Source organism: Syngnathoides biaculeatus, chromosome 5 (genome assembly GCF_019802595.1).
Source record: "Syngnathoides biaculeatus isolate LvHL_M chromosome 5, ASM1980259v1, whole genome shotgun sequence".
Taxonomy (NCBI): domain Eukaryota; kingdom Metazoa; phylum Chordata; class Actinopteri; order Syngnathiformes; family Syngnathidae; genus Syngnathoides; species Syngnathoides biaculeatus.
The window spans coordinates 32,645,938-32,673,071 of NC_084644.1; the positions used below are offsets into that span (position 1 = coordinate 32,645,938).

Genomic DNA, 27,134 nt, shown 5'->3' on the forward strand with positions numbered 1-27,134 from the left:
TATCTTGCATGGAGGACGTTAACAGATTATTTATGTCAAAACACGATGTGATCCCACCCCCAAATTCTCTCAACTTGAAATCTCACAGGGTGTTGCAATGAGGTTATAAATTAGATTGAAGCAGGGTGGGGGGGTTGCACGGGGTTTACAAAAGATTTAAATTTTGCAACACTGTGACATGACACCTGTAAGATACACAGGTTGCTTATTACAGCCAGTAATGTGCAACCCACTTGGTAAAACCACTTGCTTCATCCTTCAGACCCTCCTGCCCCACCATCCCATCCTGTAATCTGTTGTCAAGGCAACCTGTCCTCCTGCAACATGGACAAAATGAAATTTGAGTGCAGTCTGGGAACAATTTGTCCACAATGAGAGAGGGAGGACAGGAAGCGAGGGAGGAGCTGTCTGCCAATCTTACTTGTAGATTCCAACCACACTTGCATCCTTTTCCTGATCATTTCCATTAAGCCCTGACAAGTGCAATATCTACTGCCTCGAAATATTAAAAACAGTCTTAGCAGAGCACCACATATCCACTACAGAGATGAAAACATGTCCGAATAAAGCAGAAGTACCCTACTTGAAACACAACTTTGTCTTCAAAATTAAAACACTTATCCTCATTTGAAAAACTAACCCAGGGTTGAATCAAAATTTGGAAAGTGTAACTTGAAACACAAAACACAAAATGCTTGAAATCCTAACCTAAACCCAATTCCAAACCCTAACTTTGTCTTCAAGCACTCATTTCAAATCTGCTTGGAACTAAATATGAAACACTAAACGTGGCTTCAAACCTCAACGCAGCCTTGAAACTGAAACTCATTTGAAACTCAACCAAAAACCCTCCTTTAGGCCTAAAACCTGAATTTGAAAGCCTAACACGGGCTCGAATCGATGACTTGCTACCCTAAACCTGGATCTAGACCCTGATTTGAAAACCAAATGCTAACTTGAAGCAGAATTTAAAACCTCCAACTTTGGAACCAATCAAATTCCACTTTAATACGTATTCACCCGCCCCACAACACACTAATACAGTTGAAACATGGAATGAAAAAAAAAATAACAAATAAAACTCCAAGCTTAAATGCATGGCTAACACTAAAATAAATTAAAAGCCTAATTCTATATTGAAAGGCTTTCTTGAAAGGCTTCAGAGTAATTTGAAACTAAACCTTCACTTGAAAGCCTAATTTTCCCTTGTAACCACAATTTGAAAAACCAAACCCTCATTTGAAACCCAATCCTTTTTAGAAACTGGAACCCAGTCTTGAATCCCTCATTTGAAACCCTGACCGTGTCTTAAAAACTTAACCCTTGCCTGCAAACTTAAGAGATTCGAATCCTTATTTTAACACAACCACTTGAAACTCTACCCGCTTGTTAAAAACCCGAAAACACTTGAAAACCAGCTGGAAGCCCTAACTTTAGATTCAAACCCTAAATCTCATTTGAAAGCCTAATTAGGAACAACATTCATGATCAGTTGTTAAAGCTGACAGTATATCCAATGTTGTCCTTGAGGATAAGCGACGTGTAAATTACAACAGTGTGAAAAGTCCTTATGATAGACTTAACATTGGAATGGTTGGACCATGTCTGCACTTAGTCACAATGACCGACAGGGGTCGATGTGGCAAATTGCAAAAGCAGTTCAGACAGTATACAGCAGGCCCTAAATGGGCTTGTCAGGACTTATCAGGCATAGTTTGGAGCATGTGCTCATTGACGAGTGTGCTGTCACAATTGTTTGTTACATAATGTTGTCATGACGGTTAAATCACTAGCATGTTAGAAACTCCTTAAAAAAACATTTTAGAAGGAGAATAACAGAGGACTTTAATAGCTTCATCAGTGGCGCTTTAGTGTAAATAGTTTACCAGGAAAACGACCACATCTAAAAATGGCAATCTTACTTTAAAGGTCAAGCGTCATCCCTACAAACATTCTAAAATAGATATTGTAATGAAAAATACATTTAACATTCACTTCAATGTCTATATGAAAAAATAAATATGAGCGGTGAGCATGTCATTCATGCCCAAAATTGCGGAAGTCTCATTTGACATTCAGGTGGTAGCCATATTGGCTGCATCTTCTGTCCCTGACGTCACACTGGGACATTCGCCATTGAGAAGACGCTGTGCCACCTGCTATGGGAGACGAACAACTGAGATATTCAGATTTTTCCAACGCCCCTTCTGACACGGAAGCTCTTTTTGAAGAAGAGAACATCTCACAACCGAGTGAAGTGACCGGGGCAATATTACCCTACGTTTCGAACCATATTTAGATGATATGCAGATCACGGCCAAATCGCATGCGCAAACCGACCGATCAACCTCCGCAGCGGTGATAAACAACGCTGCCCGGGAGCGACGGCGCGGCTAGACGCCATCCTCGTCCGGTCCACCTCCGCGGTAGTGATAAACAACGCTGCCTGCAGGCGATGACGCCTCCGCTAAACCACCTCCGCAGCGGTGATAACGCCATCCGCGAGCGACGACGGTATGGCCAAACCGACTTCCCGTCCCATCCACATCGTGGAGATGAGCCACCCTGGCGGCGTCATGTCCACCGATCACGGCTTTGGCCAGGGTGGCACATCAACACATTTAGCATCCCTGATTTACGGATTACACCCCCCGCGTCCCCCATCCCCCACAAACTATTTTTTTTTTTTTGTAGCTTTATACGTACCTACCTGTTATTTGGAACCCAGAAAGCTCTTGTCCTTTGCACCTGTGCAATCCATTTTTCACGACGAACAGTCATTTGGAAAACTATGAAGAGCGAATCCATCCTCCCGAGTGTTTGAGCAATATAACAAGCCGGCATTTTGGCTAACACCAAGATAACAAAGAGCTACCTTCCCACAGGTAAAACTAACAGAAACATACGAGCCCGCCTAAGTGTGCTACCGACTTGTACGTCACTTCCTGTTTCTTCTCAAAAACAAATTCCTCGAGAGGATTTTCATGGTAGGAGTTACAAAAATCCATATACATCAAAATCATGTTTTGTGGTGAGAAAACGGATGGGTCCATACCAGCTGCTGTTTTTACATTAATAACATACAAAAAACGATGCATTTCATGACAGTGGACCTTTAAACCAGATAACTGGAAAACTCTGGCCAAACAGTGACATCTCCTGGTTGAACTGTGAAATTACAGGGCCAATGAATTTGTGGTGAATTACCAAAAATGTTAAACATATTAGGATCATTTTTCCCCCCCTCATCTCTTAGACATCAGACAGAGTAATAAAATGCATTAATCTAATGATTAGGATGGATTGGAATGTACACTAGGGGAGGGAAAAGAAAAGATTACAAATGATTTCATGTTGTTGTGCACTGTTTATTGAATAAACAATGCCAAAAAAAAGAGTTGACTGTACACATGTTGTGCGTTCAAAGCTTTAGTTAACAGTAGCGCCACTGAAGACGATGGCGGCGATGAAGTGAGCTGTTCGACGCTCTTCACAACACTACAGAGGAAACAAGGTAACAAAAGGGCCTGGGAAAGGACTGACAGATAACAGGTCATATTTTAGATCTTTCCTGGGAAACTTCCATTCTCTATCTGCTCATCCCATTTGGCAACCTGCGGGAGACATGACAACAAATAACCCACCGGTCACATATTTTTGGTACGCTCCCCAACAAAGAAATGACATCTCAAACAAAAGCTATCACATGCTCAGCTAATTTATTGAGACGGAGGAATCAATCAAAGGAATACATGCATATTACAAGGATATGTGATCTTACAGTTGAAGCGAGAAGTTTACATACACTGTGCAGAAAGATGATTTGTCTCATTGTCTGAAGTCATGCCAGACCAAATCTGTCCTTTCAGGTCAAACTTTAGAGTTGGCACGGTGTTCTCAAGTCTAAAAGCTTCCCCCTCCAAATGTAAGGTTGGTCATTTTGGCCAAACAGCCGCACCAGACCACAGGAGATATCTCCAGAAGTTAAGATCTTTGTCTTGGTAGATTTTTGTAAAATGTAATCCGTTTTTTTTTTGTTTGTATTTTAAGTTTTTTTTTTTTTTTTTTTTTTTTTTAAAGGAGTAATGGCTTCATTCTCATTGAGTGGACTTTCAGCCCATATTGGTGAAGGACCCACTTCACTCTGGATAATGGCACTTAACAGCTTCATCCAGCAGCCCCACAAGGTCTTCAGCGTTATAGGTTTCATTTGCACATTTCGGACCAAAACACGTTTCATCTCTGAAACACAGGACCAGTCTCCGTCCTTATCCGTGTGATGGCTGGACATTCACATGATGTTAATACTTGGATAGAATTGTTTCAATAGATGAACATGCCACCTTCAAACATTTAGAAATTGCACCCAAGGATGAGGCCATCTTGTGGAGCTCCATGAGTGTCTCTCTGATTTAGGTTTAGTCTCATTTGACAACAGATAGTGAGACAAAAAATTAAATGCTTTTTGCAGTGTAGTTTAATTACAAAATTTCAATCTTTTATCTAAATGACCAATATTGAGCATTGTAAATACATTGCAAATTTTATTCTTAACCATATTATATTTTTTCAGAATGAAAAAAATTTGGGTGAAAAAAAATGTATCTTAACATTGACGTTTCGTAATATCACTGAAATTCAGAATTTTTTTTCTCAAAAAAAAAAAAAAAATGTTGCCTTGACTATTCTCATAAGGATGACTTTTCCCCCTGTAATTGCAATTAAAAAAAAATTACAAAATTACCTAACCCTATTTGCAATTATTTTTCCCTTGTAATATTTGAACTTCTTGAATTCCTAAAATTATATTTTTTTAACATTAGAACATCCACAAGTTTTACCTTAAAACTTAGAATATGGTACCATTCCTTTATAATTGCCATTAAAAAAAGTGATTCCTAACCTTTTCCTAAGTCATACAAACTCAAACATATAGCCTTGAGGTTGATATAGTGAATCAAAAAAATATTCACTTGAGCCTTCTGCTATTAAAAAAAAAAATGTACACCTTACCCAGCTCATGGGACAAAGACTTTTGTAAACCCTCTTGTACCAGTCGCAGGGGGCCACATCCTGATCTTTGGCTGACAGGCCTTGTTGCACCTGTGGAAGTCTGTGGGTAAAAATGAAAAAAACTTTGCCATACTGATTATAATAGCCCAAGGGGACATAAGGCATCTTTATTGATGAGAGTACCCTGTCTGAGATGCACAAAAATAAGCAGGGATGCATAAAGATAAATTTAGATAATAGAAAGGAATGCTTTGGATTAAATTGTTCTAGCATAGAACTGGAAATCTGATGTATGATTAGTTGTTCTTAAAACTAGATTTGTGGAATTAAAAAAAACAGATTCTATCATTTGTGATACTTTGTGTGAAAAAAGATCCTCCTGAAAACTTTTCAATTAAAAAAACAAAACATATTTAGAGCGTTTGCGCGAGCATTGTGACACTGTCTTGACAATAACCATCTTTGACCCTAACTGGAGTTCGAGGAGCTTTATGAGTGTTACATTGCTCCGAGACCTAGCAAAATGTACGCTGCTCATAGTAATGCCATCAAAACAGGTCTGTGCTTGAGGAATGACAAAGTGGAAGGCCTGCTATGACAAGCACTGATAACAAAAATAAAATTCAGAGAACTGGAATTTCCATAAAACTGGAGAATATCTATCAAGTGGGCTGCAGTAGAACCGACTTGGTTGTTGAGCGTCATAAGCTTCATAGTGTTCAGAGAATTTAACCTTGCGCCTCTCTCCTATTTACGAATAGCTTTGCAAGTGCAACGAGAATAAAACTTCACCTCCTGTACACAAATGTAAAGAGCACTGCTCCACATTTAATTAAAAACGAATTTAGGTATATTCTTATTAGAGGAGAATAATTAGATGCATTTTTAATGTCTTTATTGGCTCACCCAAGTAGTTCTGGAAGCAGTTGCGGGTCTGGTTGGTGTTGGGGAACCGGGCGTCGAAGGGCGCAGTCTTGTAGTTCTTGATCTTCTCCTCAATTGTCTCAGACATGTTTGCAAGCTTCGGGCAAGATATTGTCACGTTATTTCAACAATACACAGTTATGTGCATTCGACTGGAGGGAAATAAAACAGCTTTGACGTGAACTCGGCATAATGCACTGCCAGCTGGCTAAGCTATGAATAAACCAACAAGGGGCGATGAGTTAGCCACCACAATATTAGCTTAGTATTTGTTTGACTTATATTAATACAAACAAGCAATGTAGTGCATGTTGTGGAAAAGACAACACGGCCGCGTACTTACGAATCCGAGTTAGCCTTACTGCTAATACTGAGATGCTAACACGAGCGCGTTTAAAGTTTTTGAGCGGAAATAAGGGACATTAGTGTGACAGCAACCAATGCTAATTTCCACAACTTGTATTGGGTCATTAAAAACTCCACAATAGACCAAATGTGTGAAGAAAAAGCTATATTTGAGTGGCAAGGCGCACTAACCTTGATCGCTTTTCAGCTGTGTCCTCTCTGGAGGGATGTTCTTCCTGTTCGAGCCGCACAGCATGCTGGGAACTTGAGACGAAAACGGTGCAGGCAGATGACCTTCCACCGACGCAATATTCAAATACTCTCTTACACACAAGCGGTTTATTATTATCATCGTTGTTATAACCCTTTTTTTCCACAATAAAATAAGATATCAAATTAATTTTTGTTCAGGGGGCATATTCACCCCAATTTGATGTCAAGTGGACTGGACCACCTTATACGTGGCCTAATGAAATATAGATCAAGGATATTACAACACCCCCCCCCCTCCCGCCTCCCTTTCTTTTGGTGGTAGTAATTGATTCTCAGAAGATTTATTGATATTATCTTGTTAAAATCTCATTGCGAATCATTATGAGCTATCTTACATTTAGTAAGAAGTGAGTGCAGCTTCAATAATGTTATGAATCAGTTTTATACATGTACCTTTTGTATCAGTTTTCCACATATTCACATCCATCTCGAAATCTTGACAAGCCCAATTGACCGACTTCTCAAAACATACTAATTTAAGTGTTCTGAAAGAGGGTGAAGTTCTCCCCCTGTTTTTTAAACGTGTACATAAAAATACATAAAAGTTGTGACAGTGAACGAACAAAACAAAAGTGTTGTGATATGATACAATCATGGTGAGTTCCACATCGATTAAAAAAAACATTTGTGCGACCTCTAGTGGACAATATCTCCAACAACAATACATTTTTTGGGGAAACTGCGCTTAATGTGTTCTCAGGGCGGCACATTGTCGCAACTGTTGAGCGTTGGCCTCATAGTTCTGAGGACAGGAGATCGAATCCCGGCCCCGCCTGTGTGCAGTCTGCATGTTCTCCCCATACCTACATGGGTTTTCTCCGGGCACTCCGGCTTCCTTCCACATCCAAAAACATGCAACATTAATTTGACACTCTAAATTGCCCTAGTTGTGATGGCGACTGTTTGTCTCTATTCACCCTGTCTCCTGTCCGTTGACAGCTGGGATAGGCTCCAGCACTCCCTGCGACCCTTGTGAGGATCAGTAGTAAAAGAAAGTGGATGGATGGATGGATGGATGGAGCTGACCCCAGCTCACATACATCAGGCAGAGTATTGGAACTGTATAGCATAACGAGTGGAAAGCCTGAAATAAGTCCACGTTACTGCGATGAGCCACGTGGACCGCGAAGGCACCGGAACCCACTACTGGGATTGGCTGATAGTCGTATTTATCCTTCAAAGGTCACAGGTGTCTCCCTCTAACGTCCTGTCTCACTGTGCGCGACTTCCCCTCATCCTCTTTTTGGTGAAACCAAACCATTCCCCTTTCAAAGAGAATAACCGATGCCCCGTGTCCCTCCATTTTCCCCTCAAATGTCTACGAGTACGATTCATTGGAGTTCAGCGCGGTTCTGAAAGGTCCAAGTGCCCGTTTGCATTTTTCCCCACTTTCATAGTAGTCGTTCCTTCTCTCCCGCTCTCAGTCAGGATATAGGTGTTGTCCACTGCAAAGGAAGGAAATTCTGTCACTTAGAACAATGGGCCCGTTTCGCTATCTATAGACTCAGAGAGGCCGAGGGCTTCGGAGAACGAGCAGAACTCGGACAAAGTGGATTCAAAATAGTTCATACTGAGGAGAAGACGAGACTCATGGACGGCAGGAACTGGAGAAGCGCACACCTAGATGTGTGACAGACTTACAAAAAATGGAATTTCATCACCGGGAACGGAAAATACTGAGGATTGTTGGAACACTTTGAACTGCGTATTTGCCTTGAGGGTACGAAAAAAATAGATTCCAGAAGGATTAGAAGTTACCGTGGGTGAGTAAAGAATCCTTTTATTATTTAAGCCACAGAGGTGTTTAAAAATAGCTAATTCAAATATACGGATGTACATTTTGAACATCATTTAAAATGTCTTCTTCTGCCTGGAAGCAATCACAATCCATTGAAGTACAATATAGTGAGATGAGATTAAAATGTTATCGCAAACATTTTTGAGATACGATTATTCTGCCAGTAATGTATTTTGATGAAAATGGCGGGGAAGTGACTTTCGAGTTGGGACACTTCCCTTCCAGCTGGACCTGAATCCAGCAAACGGATGCTTCCTGTTTAATATCATTGAGTTTTCAGGAACTGCTTTTGGGTTGATTTTGCCGTGTTTATTTCCACATGTTGACAACTTACAGCGTGTTCATCCTGTTGATATCTCTTGACGGTGACATCATTCTATTGTTACATTGTTTCATATCTGGCACTGCTGACACGGCGTGACGCAGAATCCAGGTGCGATTAGTGTATTTTCTTTTTAGGATGCGTGTCTTTGAATTGTTGTTTTTGTTGTTTGTCCTTGTTTACGTGTCAGATGGAGGGGTCAGGCAGTCCTCGCGTAAGAAAGCTCCACTTCCCAGTAGGTCTTTGGATCAATTCCCCCAGGAAACATTTTGCAAAGCTGGGGCGTCGCTGGCCCAGCGCCGTCTCTGTCAAGTGAGTCCACTGAACTGAACCTCATTCACGGTGTCATTTTGTGTTCACCGCCAGGTATGGCAAAGTACAGTAAGTGGATGAGTTTCAGTCGCGCACCGGATGACCTCTCAAAACAGTCTAACTCAGTTGCAAAGTATGGAAATCGAGACAAATTATCATAGTGGTTAGCGCGACTCCCTCACAATTCCGAAGTTCGATGCTCGAATCTCAGCTCTGGCCTTCCGGTGTGTAGTTTGTAAGTTCTCCTTGTGTACTCTGGCTTATATTCCTACATTCCAAAAACATGCATGTTCAAGTTCATTAAAGACTCTAAATCAGGGGTCACCAACGTGACGCTTGCGGGAGCCAAGGACCACATGAGTAGCTCACTGGCGTGTTCTCATCGTAGCTCAAAAGTGACGCAACATTGCTGTTTCCTTGGAATGTTATGGAAGTGAGCCTTAGAAAATGTAAAGACTTGCAGAGACTTGTAGAAATCATGCGTTTGCATATTGATATTTATCTGGGGAGAGAAATCATTAACATGATCAGCGTGTTAATAATAGATACAGTAATTAAAGTGCATTTGATCAAATTTATCATTTAAGAAATGCATATTAAACTGGTTTTCCTCACAGTCAGGATGTTGGAGTTCAAATTTGTGCATTTAGTTCGCGTAGGTTTTATCCCAGTACGTTCCGAAAAGTGCATGTTAGTGCGACAGAAAGCGAAATTGTCCACAGAAGTGTAAATGTTTGTTTATATGTGTCCTGCAATGGACCTGTGACCAATCCAGGGTGTACCCCTTGCTCGCCCGTGAGCCTTATAACGACAAGCGCTATAGAAAATGAATGGCCTGATGGTGTTCCACGGTCACTTCCAGTGTATCCTTCCACTTTTGTAACCGTGCCCGTTTTATTTTGAGCATCGCTGTTTGTCCCTGTTCAGTCAGACATAATTCACAGCTGACCGGGCCCTTCCTCTTCCTCTTCCTCTCCCGTCTTAACTTCCAGGTCGACCACCAGCTCTGACGCGGCCTCCCTTCACGAGGCCCCCTCCATTCCTTCCTCTTCCCTTTCTAACTCCACTCCCTCGCTGGCTTCCCCAAACCCGTCGCCGTCTCCTTCCCCGGCCTTCCTCAGGCCTCGGCCGGCTGCGCCCCAGTCGCGCGCCAAGCGCCTTTCCCACCTCTTCCTGCGGGGGCGCTCCAACAGCGACCGAGACCGAGCGGTGGGGGAGAGGGAGAGAGACCTTTGGGCCCACTCGGCGGCCTCCTCCTCTCACCACTTTGTTCCCCCGGCCGTTTCTTCAGCTCCGGGCCTGATCAAGATCTACGGAGATGCCCTATCCAGCGGTGCTAACTATCGCTCCCTGCTGGCCAACACTTACTCTACGGCCAGGCAGCTCATCGCTCAAGTCATCACTCGCTACACGGAGCGAGAACGAGAGGAGACAGATGATGCAGGTACTATGATCCATTAATAGCATTCGTTTACGAAAGCATCCCGTGCCAGATGGGGATGACGTGAAACGGTGGCTTAAATCGGCAATTTTATGCCTGAGACTTGTGCAAAACCAGGTTTAACTTTGACCCGGTATTCATGCAACTCAAATTGCCTCAGACTTGACCCAGACCTATGTCATGGTTTTGGTTTTGAAAAAGGTATTTTTGTATAGGACTCCAAGAGGCCACCTCATGAAGCAAGTACCGCGAAGGGAGCCTCTGAGATTATTAGGTTTGGATTTGAGGGCAATGTTTATGATCAAATCAGATCAAGAAGAACATATTGATTTCATCCGTCACTACAAAACCACAAAGAAATGATACATGGTGTTAAATTCACAGTTTAGCGACCCAAGAGCAGGTCATCCTGAAATTTTACCCAAAAGCTGAACATCCTCAGACAGAGCAAGATCGCTTGACTTCAATCGAAATTTTGAGAGGACTCCATTCAACTCGAGTTTTGCCTCAGTAACCTGGGACTCGAAGACTTACTAAACGACTTGCGCATAATTATGTAACGCACCCAACCCTCTGACATAATGCAAACATAATGGCACCAAAACCCTTCCTCCATCACCATTTAGCTCTCCAGAAACACATCCCCGAGGACTTCCTTCTGTGTGATGTCATCGGAAAGCCCACCCAGCAGCCAGATGGAGCTATCAAGTGGGAGACGGAGTGTCGGAGAAATGTAGCCCCATGGGAGTGCCCCTTGTTGTTGGCGGACATGTGGCGGCCCAAGGATGGATTCGAGCGGCGCTTTGAAATTCAGAGGAAGGAAGACTACGAAAGACAGGAGAGGGAGCGGGAGAGGGAGGGAGAGGGCTACCAAGGTATGCCGAAGCCGGGAGTCGGTGACGCGACCTCGCGCTCATTCTCGGATTGTCTGGCCAACAGGTGTGCGCTGGAGGCGAAGCAGGATGTCGTCAGGGGGCGCGGCGGAGGAGGCCGAGCGCGGCCACCGCGGAAGGAACTCGGAGCTCAGGAGGAGCATCAGCGACATGAACCTCAGCCTGAGGCGCCGCCAAGGCAACCACGTTAACAATGACCCGCGTGGAGGCGGCAGCCGGCCCGCCAACGACAACAGAGCGACGGTGCTGGACAGGAAAAACATTGTGAGCATGATCAACCCACAGCAAGGAGAGGTGAGACACTGGAACCTCAAGAACATTCAGAGGGCCTTTTGTCAGGATCGTCTTCAAAGTGGGCTGTTTTTGTGTTTGGTCCACTTGACACATACATTCTTTACCAAAGTTTCCCCCATAAGTCCGACCAACACTGTAAAGAGTGCCCCACGATTACGTAAATCCAGCAAAAATTATTTTTTATGCCATATCCCTAGAAGACAGGCATTGGTCTTCCTAGGTCCGGTGCACAGAACCCAGGAGCCCACTTGAGTACCCAGAGAAAACTCACCCAAGCAGAACTTGCGAAATCCACAGAGGAAGGCCGAAGCCCCTCGACCTCGAAACTGTGAGGCAGCTGCGCTAGCCAGTGCTGCCACTTGTACAACTCAGTTGAAATAAATTAAAAAAAAAAGCTTTTAGAGGGGAGATAACTGAATGTGATTGCACAAGTGTGCACACCCGCTTACTACTGGGCATGTGTCTCCGTTCTAGCAAAAACATGAAAGTTTTGTGACTAACAGATATTTGGAACTCTTCTTAATTCCATCCACCTAAACCAGGGCTCAAGTTCCAGGTAAAGAAAGAAAGCCCCAACATACCCCCACCACATTTTACTCTAGGTGTGGTGTTCTTTTGGGTCCTGCCTTCTTTGTGTTCTCTTTATTTTATGCCTTGGAAATTCTTTTGTACCCTTCTTCTGACTGACACCTTAAAGCAATGTGATACCTCCGATACTATGTAAAATCTTTGCAGACCACAGGTTATAACTATGAAAATGTCAGGAAAAGCCTACTACAACATCAAAACTTAATTTGGGTGAATCATTGACACTTTAAATGGGTGCAGATGTGCACTTACTGACATTTAACATGAGTTTGAATTTGATTGGTTCATTCTGAAGCCAGCCATATTTCACTTATAAGAGGACGTCCAAAACCACACCATTTCCCGAAAATATTATTTTTTTAGAAAGTTGACTTGTACACTTTATAGTCCCTATTGATGGTGGACAAAGTTTTGAAAATGACTTATCTTTGGCTCATTTTTATTTTATAAAGAAACCTATGGTCATTAAAAAAAAAAATTTCTTGGTTGTGTCCTTGGTAGAGGAACTGATTCATAATTGTTTGTCTAATTGCGGTGTTCTTTTGTTTTGCGCATGTGTCGATATATTCAGATCAGAGCGTCAAAGGCAGAGGCAAAAGTCGGCTGGACCCACCAGAAGCCGGAGGAGGAGAAGGACTACTCCAGCTGCGACCTGGAGCTGATGTCCCAAAGTTTGATCCTTCCACCTACGGATCGGCCTTACTTCCTGTTGCTGCAGGGTTACGACCAGAGCAAGGCAAGACACGTTAACCGATGCTATCACGCTCACAAACAGCGGCGTAACCAACAGACGAGCCCAGGTAGCAACGTGAACGCTATAAGCACAACCACAACACTGAGGTGATGAATAAAGTTCGGGTGCAGCGTAAACACGTGCACACGCCCAGGTCATGACATCATACCTGCATGCCTGTAATCGCTGCATGCAATCTCACCGCGAGCCTCTCACGCCCAGCATCTGACTCAAAACATCTCCAGACGAGCGCAATGCCTGGACAACATCCCCTCCCGAAACACAAGAGGTTGTGTACACATCACTCCATCTCGCACAATGACCTCATACAGGTCCCCTTTGTAGCAAACTGTGACACACTTTGTATCGTATCAACTCCCTTCTGTTACCCTCGATAGCCGATGGAGACCTGATAGGAACCGAGAGACCCCCCAGGGATCCCTCACCTTTTCCCCGCTGCTGTGTGCTTTCTTTAGGATTTTGTTTTGTATATTATGGCGGGACACACGCACGTGTTTGGGAGAAAAGCAACAGCGAGGGAGCGGGAGAAGGACAAAGAGAGAGAGAGGAAGGGGAAGAAGCCCCTCAAGGTGGACACGTTCCTGTCTGCGCCCGACCTCTTGGCCAGACACCTACTTGTGAGGAGGGATTCTGCTGTTCCCGAGACACCCGCTGGGCGAGGTATACACAGCATTACAAAACCAGTCTCGATGTACTCGTGCAGTACAACAGCGAGGGGTGTCAATACAGTGAATTCAATGACCTCAAACTTTTGAGTGGTGTATTTCTTTGAAAAAAGTCACTGTTCTTACTCTTTACTGCCATGAGTATACCCCACCCACTCATTTTCTTTGCCGCTTATCCTCACGAGGGTCGCAGGGAGTGCTGGAGCCTATCCCAGCTGTCAACGGGCAGTAGGTGGGGTACACCCTCAACTGGTTGCCAGTCAATCGCGGAGCACATGGAGACAAACAGTCGCACTCACAATCACACCTCGGGGCAATATAGAGTGTCCAATTAATGTTGCATGTTTTTGGGATGCGGGAGGAAACCGGAGTGCCTAGAGAAAATCCACGCAGGCACGGGGAGAACATGCAAACTCCACACAGGCGGGGCCGGGATCGGATCCGGGTCCTCAGAACTGTGAGCCCAACACTTTTACACCATGAGTATACTTTGTTTTATAAATCAAGTGTCATTCCAACCATTTGGTAGTGGCTCATATTTTTAAAACTACTGAGGCTAAGCTGTTCAGAAAATGGATTGATAGATGGATATTGATTATCGTAACTGTCCAAAAAAAACCTCTAAACTGTTTCACTCACATTTGATGTGCGCAATCACGACCGCACGCCATCGCACTCGCAAATCTGCACAGTTGAGCACGAAAAATTACGCACGTAAAATTTGTTACGGGCAGAAAAAATGTACACTGAAAGACGTCGCTTATTTTGTGTAGTCTTGACATTACTTTACGTGTTTATTACATAAAGGTTGGTAACAGAACACGCCTGAATCCTCACCAATCAGTATTCACCCGGTAACAGGAAATGCAAGTTAACCGTACTGAGCATGTACGGAAGTGATGCCATTAGCACATGTTCCGAGCTGCTTCACGTACTGCGAGCGCATCAACATAATCAGAATGAGCCATGTCAAGGAAATTCAGTTCCACCAAGGTCGCTTGATTCAGGTGTGGCCAATACGTCGAGTGCAGGCACATAAAGACGCGATCTCGCAAGCCGGCCTCCTCCGGCAGTCGCACCGCACCCATTTAAGGTCTTGAAGTTCCATCCCTAATCACACCCCCAACTTTATATCTGCGGGCATGACTGACCACACCCGTACATTTTTCAAAAGTGAGTGACTGTAAACTACATTCTGCATTGGTTGTTTAAGGACTACTGTATTCCTCTCTCATCTACTGTACGTATGTTATTTCAGCCTTGATCCGACCTTTCCGAGGAGGTGCCGTCACCCACAACGGGGTGGCTCTTTACAGGGAGACGGTCCTAAAACCCGGCGATATCATCGGCCTCGGGAACCACTTCCTATTCTTGTACCGCGACCCCCGAGTCACGCCGGCTCCTCCGTTGGCATTGACGCTGCCGTGGCACTCGGACGGCTCGCACCCATGCTGCTCCTCGGGGTTGGCCGACAAGCAAGAGGCGCTCAAGCACTACCTAGGATCCACCGAGTCTGTTCTGAAGTTCCATCCTCGGCACGCCGATGCCTTGTTGCAGGTGAGCCCGGAATACGTATCGTGGCCTGCAAAAGTATTGGGCCGGAAAGAAAAAGCTTTCATAATAATTTAAATATTAGAACTTGTTACGGATAAACCCGTTCATTGTTTGTGAGAACACTGTCCGAGATTGTGTGTCTCACTTGCCTCTTAGGAGATCCTGTCGAAAAACTCCTCTCCCGACTCCGGAGGAGGGCCTTTGGCGCCGGCCTATCTGCTGTCAATCATGATCGACCACGCGTCCAAGTGCCTCGACCCTGCGCTCACGCCGCAGATATTGCTCAAGGCGGCCAATCAGATCAAAGAAATTGTGTGGGTAAGTCACATTCAACTCTACGTTACATCCCAATGAACAAATTGACCACATTTTCAGGTACGCCTGCAAAATTGAATCTGGACCAGTGAGCTTGTTTGGAAAACTGTTGCCCTTAATGCTCAATATTTATTCATACAGTCAGAGAGGTATAAATCTAACAATATGTTTACTAATGCTTCCAATACACGAGGATGTTGGATCAGATTTCAGACTCTGAGCCATGTCAACCAATGTCTGTCAAAGGTCTTCAGAATCAGTAGTGCTGGCTCAGCGAAATGAAACTTAATGAGCAACAGGACGCTTTTTTTTTTTTTTTTTTCACCGATCAGATTTTGAATTTGTCATCACAGAGCCAGGCCACTGGAACGCGACAACGTCTGCATTTCTCTGTCATGTCAATCACAAAAACTGCCTTCTACCATCTGAAGAACATATCTAGAGTGAAGTCTTGTATGTGTCAAGCAGACCAGCAAAAGCTCATCCGTGCTTTTATCTCAAGTGGACTTGACTACTGTAATGGTCTTCTGACTGGACTCCCAAAAAAGAGTATTAAACAGCTGCAGCTCACGTTCTGACCAAAACAAAGTGGTCAGCACATAACTCCAATCCTAAAGTCCTTGGACTGGCTTCCGGTCAGCTCTCGAATAGATTTTAACGTTCTCCTACTGGTCTATAAATCAGTAAATGATTTAGGTCCTGAATACATGAAAGAAATGCTTACAGAGCGCTGTGATCGACTGACTCAGGTCAAATAGTGGAGCGCAGAGTCCAAAGCAAACATGGTGAAGCAGCATTTAGCTATTATGTTGCACACAAATGGAATTAATTGCCAACAGAGGTGAAGTCAGCCCCAACTGTGAATGTTTTTAAATCCAGGTTTAAAACTCTTTTTTTTTCTCATGCTTTTTAGAATATATCCACTTTTTGATCATGTTACTTGCACTGTATGCGGTTTTAACTGTTATTTTTTATATTTTGTCATTTTTATTGTTTTTATCCCGTTTTAAATGTTTTATCTCTTTGTTTTCAAATGCCTTTAATCATGTAAAGCACATTGAGTTACCTCGTGTATGAAATGCGATATACAAATAAATTTGCTCTGCTTTGCTTACGTGATTGGTCGGTTAGAGTAAAACTTGTCACAGCAAACTTTGACTAACAATCTGTTTATTATTATACGACATTGATCCTGAACTACTCCGTATTATACACTTGAAAGAGTTTCATGGAATTATGTAGCTTTTCTGGATAATGTTGATGGTTTCTACACTTAACAACGTCATTCTGTGGGTATACGAGATGGATTAAGTTGCAAATGTAACTCAGTTGATTTGCGAATGCAGCTAATGTGGCCTTTGCGTCCATCGCAGCCATGGTTCGTTGTTGTTTTTTTTTGTTTTTGGGTTTTTTTTTGCAATCAGAAATGAATCACCAGAAAGTGTACCGTTTGCAAATTGATTAGGAGAAACTAAGACATACAATATGCTCGTCATTGCGGTCGGCTAAGTTTTGAGACCAGCAGGGATGAGCTGATGTCACTCCCTTCTTGCTGGAAAATGTGTTGTAATGGGGCTGGCTGCAGGGCCCGACTCCTGCCACTCCTCCTCCACCTTCACTAAGCCCAGATGTCTCTCTCTTCTCTTCTCTCTCCAAATCTCTTTACAGGATAACATTAAGGAATTTGGGGATAAGCATCCCACGCAAAAGTAAGAGCAGTTTTTGTTCCAACGTCATGTTTGCTTCATTTAACAGCCTCCGGCTAAGCGATTCACGATACATTTGTCCTTGCGCTGTTATGACTGCGCTACATTTTTGTGGTGTGATGAAAGCAAGTCGCGAAATTGAGTCGGGTAAAAATAACCCGGGCTGTTATTACTCGAGCCATGAAGTTTCAAAATTATGTAAGGAACTAATTTTGGAATGGCATTACCTGTTGTGTCCAGTTCCAGTGAGCCAGAAGTGGAGATTAGCACAGCCAATGTCCAGAAGTTGTCGTCGGACCTTAGACCCTTGATGTTCTGGATGTCCAATGCCACTGAGCTCCTCAACTTCTTCCAGGTTAAAGTGGAGGTCATGGAGAAAGAGTGGGAATTTGAAGGTGAGAATCACGACAATACTACAGTAACTACAACCCCCCCCAAAAAAAAAAACAACATGAAATCTGCGGATTGTAATGAAATCCAGTACTCATTGACAAGGCAAATAGTGACAATAAAAAAGTCACATTAACATTCAAACACATGTGCAATTAAATCTTCAACGCACCTAACGTGCATGTTGTTTGGAATGTGGAAAGATGGAGTAACTGGCGAAAACAGAAAACAATGAAACTCCAAAAACTCAAAATAGCAGTCAGTGTAGGAACAAAACCTTGGGGCTTCCGCTTGAAATAATCCATCCATTTTCTTTGCCGCTTATCCTCACGAGGGTCACAGGGGCCACTGGAGTCTATCCCAGCTCTCAACGGCCAGGAGGTGGTTTACACCCTGAACTGGTTTCCAGTCAATCGCAGGGCACACAGAGACAAACAGCCGCACTCACAATCACACCTAGGGGCAATTTAGAGTGTCCAATTAATAAAAGAAACAAAATGTCAGGAAAAAGATGCTACAACATTTGAACTTTATTTGACTTGTAGCCACTTTTACTGGTTGGAGTTGAGTTTGATTGTGGATGGCACTCAGCAAAGCCCAGACTCAGACCAAGACCAAACATGCCCAACTCTTCCATGGTGCATGGCTGTTTGTCGTTAAGATTCATGAACTATTCAATGACAAACTGAGGAAAATGTCCAAAAATGAACCTCAACAAAAATACCTCTGGTGGTTCCACACCAAAATGTAATGGGTTTCTCCTTTATTCCTACCCGCTCCATAATTGGCAAAGTAGTTATTTTCAACGTCATGCTGAAAGCTGAGGTAGTGATTAATTCAGAGGGGGGAAAAAAATAGTCTGGTCTTTAATCTATCGTCATGGATGTTTATACTGCAGCCCCAGGTGATCCAGTGTTGACGGCCGACATGGACACCTGCTCAGAAGCTCTCGCTCAACTGGACGACGTCATCATGCACACCTTCCAGCAGTGCGTCTATCACCTGACAAAGGTAAACCACCACCCACGGCGTCACCATTATTCACCGCTTTGCACCCAAACGAGCCCCCCCTTCCTGTCTTCCCTTGTCCACAAGACCTTGTACTCCCTCCTCCCTGCCCTGCTGGACACCAACCCTTTCTCTAGCGAGGAGAAGGAGAAGGGAAAGGCCGCAGCGCAAGGAGGGGAGGGAGAGGAGAAGGGAGAGGAGGAGGTGGACGACGTGTCCGCCCTGCCGCACAAAGTGGCGGGGCTGGTGGAGGTGTACCGCTCGTCCCTGATGCTCTCCCGGGAGGCCTGCCTTTCCCCGCCGCTCACCTCCCAAACCTTCGGCTACCTCTTCTTCTTCACCAACACCTCTTTGCTCAACACCTTGTTGGAGAGAGGTGAGAAGTGACCGCGTGCGGCGTTCCTTCTTTGCGGTTTGACAATTGCCAATTGAAAATCAATAAAGAAAAACGGACTCGTTTGGTTGCTCGTCGAATCGAAAATGTTCACTTGTAGGCTCGGCTCGATAATACAAAATGAAAAAACGGGAAGCAGTTTGAGATTCACAGTAGTGGGAAGTGATCAAGTACAAATACTTTTAGAACAATGAAGTAGATTTTTTTTCCTTTACAAAATACGCTGTTATTTTATTGATTTTTTTTTTTTCACTCATTGTATTATGACATTGTGTTTGCCTCGGCTGACTGATTCTGCCAGCTAGCAAGCTAAAATAGCTTTGCTAATGTCCCTGACCAAACTTCCAGCTCACATTAGCACAATCACTGAAATATTAAAATCAAAGTCTGGCCTGTTTTACAGAGTTTGTACTATAACTGATCTAAGCCGGAATTGAATGAGGAGGTCTTTATTTTGGTGCATTACTGAGAATTTAAAAAAAAGTCGTCACTTCTTTTTTTCTATTTCTGATTACCATTTAAAAAAAAAAAAGAAACAATGGATCATACTCAGATTGTAGTGAACTGCAATCCAAAGATGAGATGTTAAATGTGTGTTTTTTTTCCCAAAGATGGACTCTTTTCTTGGTCCCGAGCCGTGCAGATCCGTACAAACTTGGACTTGGTCCTGGATTGGCTCCAGGGGGCGGGACTTGGGGACATTGCCTCCGAGTTCATGAAGAAGCTGTCCGTCATTGTCAACTTTTTATGCATTCCTAAAACCCGTCTTATCCAGGTAATATGATTTTTCTCATTTTTTTTGCCCACTTTGACCTCCCGTCAAACTTTTTCTTTTCCCGTCAAACTTTTTCATTTCTCTTCTAGTCTTCCTGGAAGAGTTTACAAGAGGATCACGCCTTGCTCAGCCCTGCCCAACTGCACCACCTTCTCACTCATTATAAGCTGGGACCGAGCAGAGCCCCCCCAGTCTCCTGGGCTCCCCCACCTGGCGCAGAGCTAACTGGAGGTAATAGATTCATACATACTGTAAATCTAATTCATGGAGTGCAATCTGTACATACATTTACAGTTTATAATAATCAGCATCTCTGATGAATTTTATTTCATTTTTAATGTTTTGTCATGTTAGATAAATATTGTTTCAGGAGTGCTGCGGAGGATGTCCATGGCATTAAGTGCTGATATATGTATTGATGGCTTTTATAATTGGAGGATGATAGTGGTGGTATGAAAATGTTGATTAAGCGGGTGGGGTAAGCCCCCACTAGACGGTCCAGGTACCAAATTCACAAGCCTCCACTTACTGTATAGAAGGCTGACCATTAGCAACTATTTTTGCTGCGACTGGAAATTGAAATGGAATGTCGTAATGTCGCAGTTTTAGGCGTGCGGGAGCGAGTGGCTGACGGTAACTCATCTGTAATTGTCGGCCGCGTTCAGCCACAGGCAGGCCTTCTAAATGGAATGTTTTATTTTCTTCTTTATTCTATTCCTCTTGTTTGACACTTCAGACATATTTGAGAGCTTCCTGGACCACCCTCCTCTCATCCTGCCAAACGAGACTCCTCGCCTTGACTTATCTCAGCCGGTGCCGAGCGCGGACCTCCTGAAGGAAGTGACGCGTCTCCGCACCTTCTTGTGGGGGCTCGACCAGGACGAGCTCCCCGCCAATCAAAGGACTCGTCTTTGAGTGAGCCTCCGGTTAGATTTATGGATGTCGCATTAGATGAAACAAACAAACGTCAAACCATTTCCATATCAGTTCATGTATTAGATTAGAGTTTTCAAAGTACAGTGAGAGGAATGCATTGTTTTTGTTCCCCAAATGTACCTTAAATTGTCCGTCTTACTGAATTATACTGAATAAAACTATTAGTTTTTAATAAAAGTCTTGATTGTAGCATTTTTGCATTCTTTTTGGCAAAGGCCTCTCCGGTGGGACAACGGGTTTTGATGCACAAAGACAAAAGGTTTCCCACAAGGTGGCGCTGGTGGACCCATTCCACCCTCAAAGATGAAATGATGAGTCTGCATGTAGAAATGCTTGACGAAGGAGGCCATCACAGAGCCACATAATCATCACGCCAAAGGCACAACTCTCATTTCCTGTAATAATGGTCGCATTTTATACCAGCTCATGACTCAAGGCAACAAATGATGATCAGGCAAAGTCCACTAAAGCAAGTTATCGTTAAAAGAACGGTCATAGCTTAAAAGTGAAGACGCAGTTTTTAATTTCCCTTCAATTGATGTGACACACTGGAGTGGTTTCCCATTTCATTCATGTGGTAAAGTCCCTTGATGATGTCCGAGCACGAAGGGCAGACAGGTGGTGCCGGTATCGCGGCGTCAAATGACTAAGAGCGTGGCATGGACTTGTTGCTGCACCCGGCCTCTGTCATATCCAGTTAAGTCCACACACTTATCAAGCACGAGGCCAAAGAAAACAGTGCATCAGCGTCTCTGTTTGGGGGCTGAAGCTCTCTGACGTCTCTGCAAAGTTATTGTTCTGCAACGCTGGCTTCCGCCCAAAGCGGTTTCCTCTCTTCCGGCCAGCTTCTCGCATGATTACGGTAAAAAGCTGAAAAAAAAAAAAAAAAAAAGAACGTCACTATCGCCCAGAGACGGCATCATCTCCACTCCATCACCCATCCTGCTTACCTCATCACTGTTGCGACCCCCCCTTGGGTCTCGTCTCCCCAGTATTCTCATTCACTGTGCAGACGTCCCAAAAACATCGCAGTGAAGACAGCTTATAGAGTATGAATCACAAGCGGCGACTGGGTTAGGGATTCTCAGAGAATTTTGGTCTCTTTAATAGAAAACAAATTAAACGAATGCAATTTGAATAATTTGTTCACAGGTGATATCCACTGACTCCACTATATAATACAGTAACAAGAAACTAGATTACATAAGCACTGTCAGCATTCCTGACTCAGCCATTTGGGTCACTATATTTTCACTTCTGTCACGATAAGCAAGTTTCTTTCTTGCTAGACTTGTCAACAGGAGTGGATTTATTTTCATTTGATTTTCTGTATCACTGGATAATAGTCCCGTGTATGTACAGTATGTGGTTCCAAGCTGCAAATGTCGACGTTGCCTTGCCTCATTTGTCCAACTCGACATTGAAAAAGAACACACGGTGGGGTGTCAGTCAGTCGGGTAGCAGAGTGGCCCAGAGCTAAGTTGATTTGTGTCGGTCCCCATCTGTATGGTAAGTACGAACTTTTTAAAAATTGCGACGACATACAGTGGCGCCTTGACTCACGTGTGCCCCAAAATGGCTAACTTGAGCTGGACTCAGGAGCGCACAACGAATACAGATACGATCCCGTGTGTGACTTTTGGCTTAATTACTCCTTATGAAAACAGTCCATTACTTCGCATTCTCTTTCATTATGACTGATCATTTTTCGATATTTATATTTTACAATATAGTGGTATTTCTTTTTATTAAAACAGGACAAAAATCTCCCACAGGTACGGATTAATTGAGTTACGAACTTGGTCATGGACCAAATTTAACTCGAGTCAAGGTATCACTGTACTGTAATAATCTATTGCAAATTATGAACCCCAAGCTATGTCTTGCAGACCAGAGAACTACTGATTAAGTGATTTTAATCAGCCTGTGTTTATGTGTCAATTTCGACTTTCCAGTAATGCCACACGGACATAAGGCTGAAAGGAATAATTTGACACAAGTGGAGCCAAAGACTGGCGCTTCACTAATTGTTTGATGTATTGCACTTGTGTGAGCAGCGCCTGACTGGGATTAAGTAACACCGTAAAGTTTTAGTAAGTGTGTGACACACAAACGCTTCCTGTGATCTGACACAGACGACATGTCATGCACACTTTCTCCCGGAATTGCGCCATCGCACCAGCCTCACGCACGCACCGGGGGCCGGTTTCTTCGCCCAGGTGCACAATCCCCACACCTGTTGTTGTGGCGTTTCTCTGTAATTAGCCCTGCACAATTACCATCGCCGGCTGAGAGGAGAGGAGGTGGAAAGGGGGCCGAAGACAATGGGGCAGTTCTTCTCTCCCTATTTCCTTCTTTGGGACCGCTGTCGAGTAATGAAAGATTCTTCCACTCTTCAAAGGAACGGAGTTTCCTACAAAAACAGCTGAGTCAGAGGAGGAAAGCGAAAAGGATGAAAAGAGGAGGAAAACAGTCGCGAGGCGAGTAATGCAACGCTGCTGCGAGGCCCCCGATGGACCACAGTGATTGTGCAGCGCGCACACACACGAGTCACTATCAGGAACCCCAAAAAGCCCACGGTCCTGCACACTTGACACTAAAAGCTACCATTTGGCAACGGCTCTCTGTTTGCGATCTGGCAACATTTTACCTGAGCCCTACGTCACCCTAAAACCGGCAGTCTGAGGAAGTTTTTCAAGTCATACGTCAGGGACAATGACAGAGGCTGTGAGACTATCAGGAAATTGGATTGGAAAGTGTGTGGGCTCTTCTCTGTCCAAAGCAGTCATCATTACCACACATTGTGGAACCTGAAACGTGATGTGGTCTTAAATTGTTTTTGTATCAGGGCCTCCTCGACAAGGGGAGAGGGGGTGGGGGGGGGGGGGGTCATCACTATGGAGTCTGGTTCCCTATAAATGAGGGGGGGGAAAAAAATTTTGGTTCTCATAGTGAAAATATTTGAAGAGTCTGGCTGTATCAGACGCAGTCAGACAGCCAGAGAGTGGAACATTGTTCACAGCTGAGTCCTGTGTAAAGGTGAGGTAGGAAACACAGGAGCGGGGTGGGGGTGTGTGGGGGGGGATTCTCTGTTAGTTCACAGACTGGCAAAGAGACAGACTGGGGGTGTAGACAGACTGCTCTTGAAGGCCAGCGAGGGAAATAGGTCACATGCAGCCAGACGACTGTCATACAAAAAGGCAGCGTAGAGAAAACCCTTCAACTGGAAAATGTGTTTTTATCCCGCTTGCATCACCCAAACACCAGATCGACGTATCAACACAAATCTGACGCTCCTTCGTAGCATGTCCCTGACTTCGAGGAGCACATAGAAACACGCTGGGGTATAAAGAAGCCCTGTGAGGTCAGATCCAGCCTCGCAGTCTCACCACTGCCGCCAAACCACTGTGCCCTGCCCCAGCCCGGTCCGCTCCCCACTGGCGGCTGTGTGTCCTGGGGGCCGTCGTTTGGGGCAGGGCCAGAGGTGTCACCAATTTGGGACACCGGTGTTTTTCACAGCTCTACCTTTACCCTCCATTCCTTACCTTCTTCTGCTTCGCCCTGGACCAGGGGACCTGTGGGCCTGTGGGTAGGGGCCTTATTCCATCTAGCCCAGGGCTTCTGTCAGACGCTTGTTCCATTTTGCGTCATGGTGTTGACTGAGCGGACCCCACACTTAACTTCCATAGAACTGAGAGACTAGCCCGGCGCGGGGTTAGCGTGGCCCCGTGTTCGAGCGTGGTAATCTGATGGCCATGTTTATTTTATGTAGCTCAGCTTTGATGGAGCAGAAAAAGTCTTTGGGCTTTTTGTTTCGACAGTTTCACTGCCAGGTCAGAGGTGCTCGCCGTGGTAACTGTCAGGAAGAATAATATTTGCCCTTATATTCGCTCCAAATGGGCTTTTTTTTTTCCATATTAGTGTCAGGGACACTCTTTGGGGTTTCTGCACATTGAAGGTAAAAGGGTGGCAGGGGGAGGCCTCCACCTAAATGGTTTTTCTCCCTGGAAGATAATCAAGGTGTTCCACAGGTCGTCCTCGGGGTTCCACTCTTGTATAATCACCGGACTCATCATCTTCAACTGTTGCCACGGGAGACGGCCACATATATATATATATATATATATATATATATATATATACACACTATACTGTATACATACATACTGTAGGTCCTAGTAGTTAAGGAAAACATATTCAAAAACACAGGAAAAACTTTGCCTCCTACTTGACCGCCCCCAGGCTCCACCTCAGTTGTCAGTCGTCCAAACTTCCCAGGGGTTCTTTTTTAATGCGGTTGCCTAAAAACAGAGTTACCTTTGCCCATCTGCCTGCGTTTCTACCCTCAAAAGTCACACACACAGCCGCCCGCCTGCTGCCTTGCGTCAGCTGTTTCAGATGGGTCGAAAAGCCAGGGAACCGCACTATGTCATTACGTGAGGTTTTGACCCAAAAATTAAACTGTGGCAGAACTGTTCACATTCACAGAATCTAAATTCTGACCCCAATTTGTTCTGCGCAAACCACACGGTGGGACAAATAGTGTGTCATGTATTGTCTGTCTTCGTGGTGCGCTGCGCCCACTCGGGTTCATTTGACCTTCACAATGTTGATCCGATCCCACAGAAGGAGTCCTTTAAGTGGCTTGCTTTGCTTTTTCACGAAAGGTCAACTCTTGCCTTAAAAGATTAATTAGTATGATGCTTTGGAGAAAAGCCGTCCAGATTGTGGCTGGAATATTGTGATCCATCTCACTTTGGTTATTGCAATTGGCTGAGGTCTACACTGTGATCTTGATATTTTAAGAATTATACATTTTCATACAAAATACGAAACCCTAGGTGGTTTTATGGGGACAATCTTTCATTTGGTTTAATAGTTAGGGCGATTATGATCTGCATACGAAGAACTCTTGGTTTTGGATCAGACTTGAACGGTAAGAACACTTGCAAAACAAGACAAAAGACATGCAACCACTTCCCATACTGCTTCTCCTGTTCGGGGTCAGACCGGAGTGCGGAGCCTTTCAGAGATACAAAAAGCAACAAATCAATCGCAGGGTGCTTTTTAATGGGGCATTGAGCAGAAATTGATCCCAGCGACCAGCTGCAAGAAAGTGAGCTATGAGAACCATTACATTCACAAAGGTTGGACCGAAAAATTCCCACCGTTTTTATTCCACTTATCTTGTCCAGAGCCATGGGGAATCTTGAGCCTGATCAAGATAAACTAACCCCTGGACAGACCAATTGCAGTGTGATTTTTAAGAGAGACTTGAGTAGGAACTGAGCCAACTAAGTCAACGATGTGAAGCACAACACTACCAAAGGTCGGGTACAGACGATCAGTTTTTAAAGCTTGTGACAAGCAGGATAATGGGAAAGCTTGAGGCTATCAGAGTTGGGAGAAAGTCGGACCCTAGAATGACCATTTGTTGGACGAGCGTCAATGGAGTCTTGAGTGGCAATTGATCAGTTCCCAGATGCATACAAGTTAATGCTATGTGAATCATTATACAGTCAATGGTAGCGCCATCTATTTGTACATCTTAGTTAAACTGATATTGGGTCCTAGTCAACAATAGAGTGAATGTTAATTTCAATCACACAATGGTTGGTCGAAAGTCACCTGCGTGAACTACTACACTACTAATGGTAGGATAGAAACCAACCATGCCGGGCTCTCAATTCAGGTTCAGGGCATGAGGTATCTAACCTGAAAAAAATAAACTCCCACTCAACCCAGCAAACAGTCCACTACCAAAGAACTTCAATCACTATTCTGAAAGACAGTTCTTTGGAAGTGGAGTGGTAACTGGTATGAGCAAGCAGTTGCTTGAAAGTCAGCTATGTTAACAACTACAAAAGATACAAAGATAAGGAGGAACTTCAAAGAGGTTTCTCAAATCACATTTGCCAGTCATGTGTTCGGCCTCCCCTGTGACTGTGAGGTATGTGCTTACTCACTGATGGGGGGGGGGGGGGGGGGCTTAATTACTGATGTAATTCAGGAGAAACTGGCCCGGAGGTCGGTAATCCAATCCTTCCCCGTGCAATTTACCAGCCCAAAACAATTTGCAACTGACTGACTGCATCTGTACCCAGACAGAAGGGAATGTGGAGTGACGTTTAGTGAGATTTACTGGGTCATGCCAAATGAGAGGCTAATCGGAGTGCTGTGTTTAAGACTGAAAAGTGTAGGCGACCGTCGAAAAGACAGGTGGGTGACTCATGACCAGGTGCTGTCAGTCAAACATGAGAAATCGCTGGCCAAAAATCTGCCTGGGAGGCATATGTCTTCATCTTCTCATTCACTGCCACCCGAATCAAGCGCATCTTACTCATTGTCTTTCTTGTCCCAAAGATATGCCCCAGTGGCCCAACACCCTTCATACAGGGCTGTTTAATGTCTGCGCCATTGCTATCTAGCATTGG

General features: G+C 44.3%; 2 protein-coding genes and 1 long non-coding RNA gene across 6 annotated transcripts in view; 1 reads left to right on the forward strand and 2 right to left on the reverse strand.

The window, feature by feature from the left end:
• Window positions 1–3,347: 3,347 nt before the first annotated feature.
• Window positions 3,348–6,618, reverse strand: LOC133500754 (cytochrome c oxidase subunit 6B1). The gene is given in 5 exon segments (XM_061819858.1): window positions 3,348–3,614; window positions 5,014–5,090; window positions 5,093–5,113; window positions 5,920–6,034; window positions 6,475–6,618. Coding segments are annotated over 4 exon segments (258 nt in total). The 5' UTR covers window positions 6,026–6,034; window positions 6,475–6,618; the 3' UTR covers window positions 3,348–3,560.
• A 1,442-nt stretch (window positions 6,619–8,060) lies between these two features.
• On the forward strand, window positions 8,061–21,066 carry rasip1 (Ras interacting protein 1). Of its 2 annotated transcripts, XM_061819708.1 has the most exons (17): window positions 8,061–8,318; window positions 8,690–8,786; window positions 8,866–8,987; window positions 9,980–10,431; window positions 11,055–11,303; window positions 11,368–11,615; window positions 12,775–12,939; window positions 13,413–13,617; window positions 14,881–15,179; window positions 15,333–15,494; window positions 17,160–17,200; window positions 17,438–17,592; window positions 18,486–18,598; window positions 18,683–18,971; window positions 19,601–19,764; window positions 19,854–19,995; window positions 20,501–21,066. In XM_061819708.1, the coding sequence occupies exons 3-17, from the start codon at window positions 8,866–8,868 to the stop codon at window positions 20,677–20,679; spliced, it is 2,985 nt and encodes a 994-aa protein (XP_061675692.1). In that variant the 5' UTR covers window positions 8,061–8,318; window positions 8,690–8,786; the 3' UTR covers window positions 20,680–21,066. The 2 variants fall into 2 exon arrangements, with proteins under 2 accessions (XP_061675692.1, XP_061675691.1); XM_061819707.1 differs by lacking the exon at window positions 8,690–8,786.
• Window positions 21,067–21,199: 133 nt separating this feature from the next.
• LOC133500758 (uncharacterized) overlaps window positions 21,200–27,134 on the reverse strand; it is a 39,553-nt gene continuing 33,618 nt past the window's right edge. For all 3 annotated transcript variants that reach the window (XR_009795023.1, XR_009795022.1, XR_009795024.1), the window contains 2 exons: window positions 21,651–21,801; window positions 21,200–21,570 (listed from right to left, as the gene is read on the reverse strand). This is a non-coding gene — a long non-coding RNA (uncharacterized LOC133500758). The remainder of the gene's footprint in view (window positions 21,571–21,650; window positions 21,802–27,134) is intronic.

Excerpts from the sequence above, each read along its gene's own strand:
- rasip1 (XM_061819708.1), top strand. The coding sequence starts at position 8,866 with ATGGAGGGGTCAGGCAGTCCTCGCGTAAGAAAGCTCCACTTCCCAGTA. Across the intron at positions 8,988-9,979 it reads CCCAGCGCCGTCTCTGTCAA|GTCGACCACCAGCTCTGACG; the intron begins GTGAGTCCACTG and ends CTTAACTTCCAG. Across the intron at positions 10,432-11,054 it reads AGAGGAGACAGATGATGCAG|CTCTCCAGAAACACATCCCC; the intron begins GTACTATGATCC and ends ATCACCATTTAG.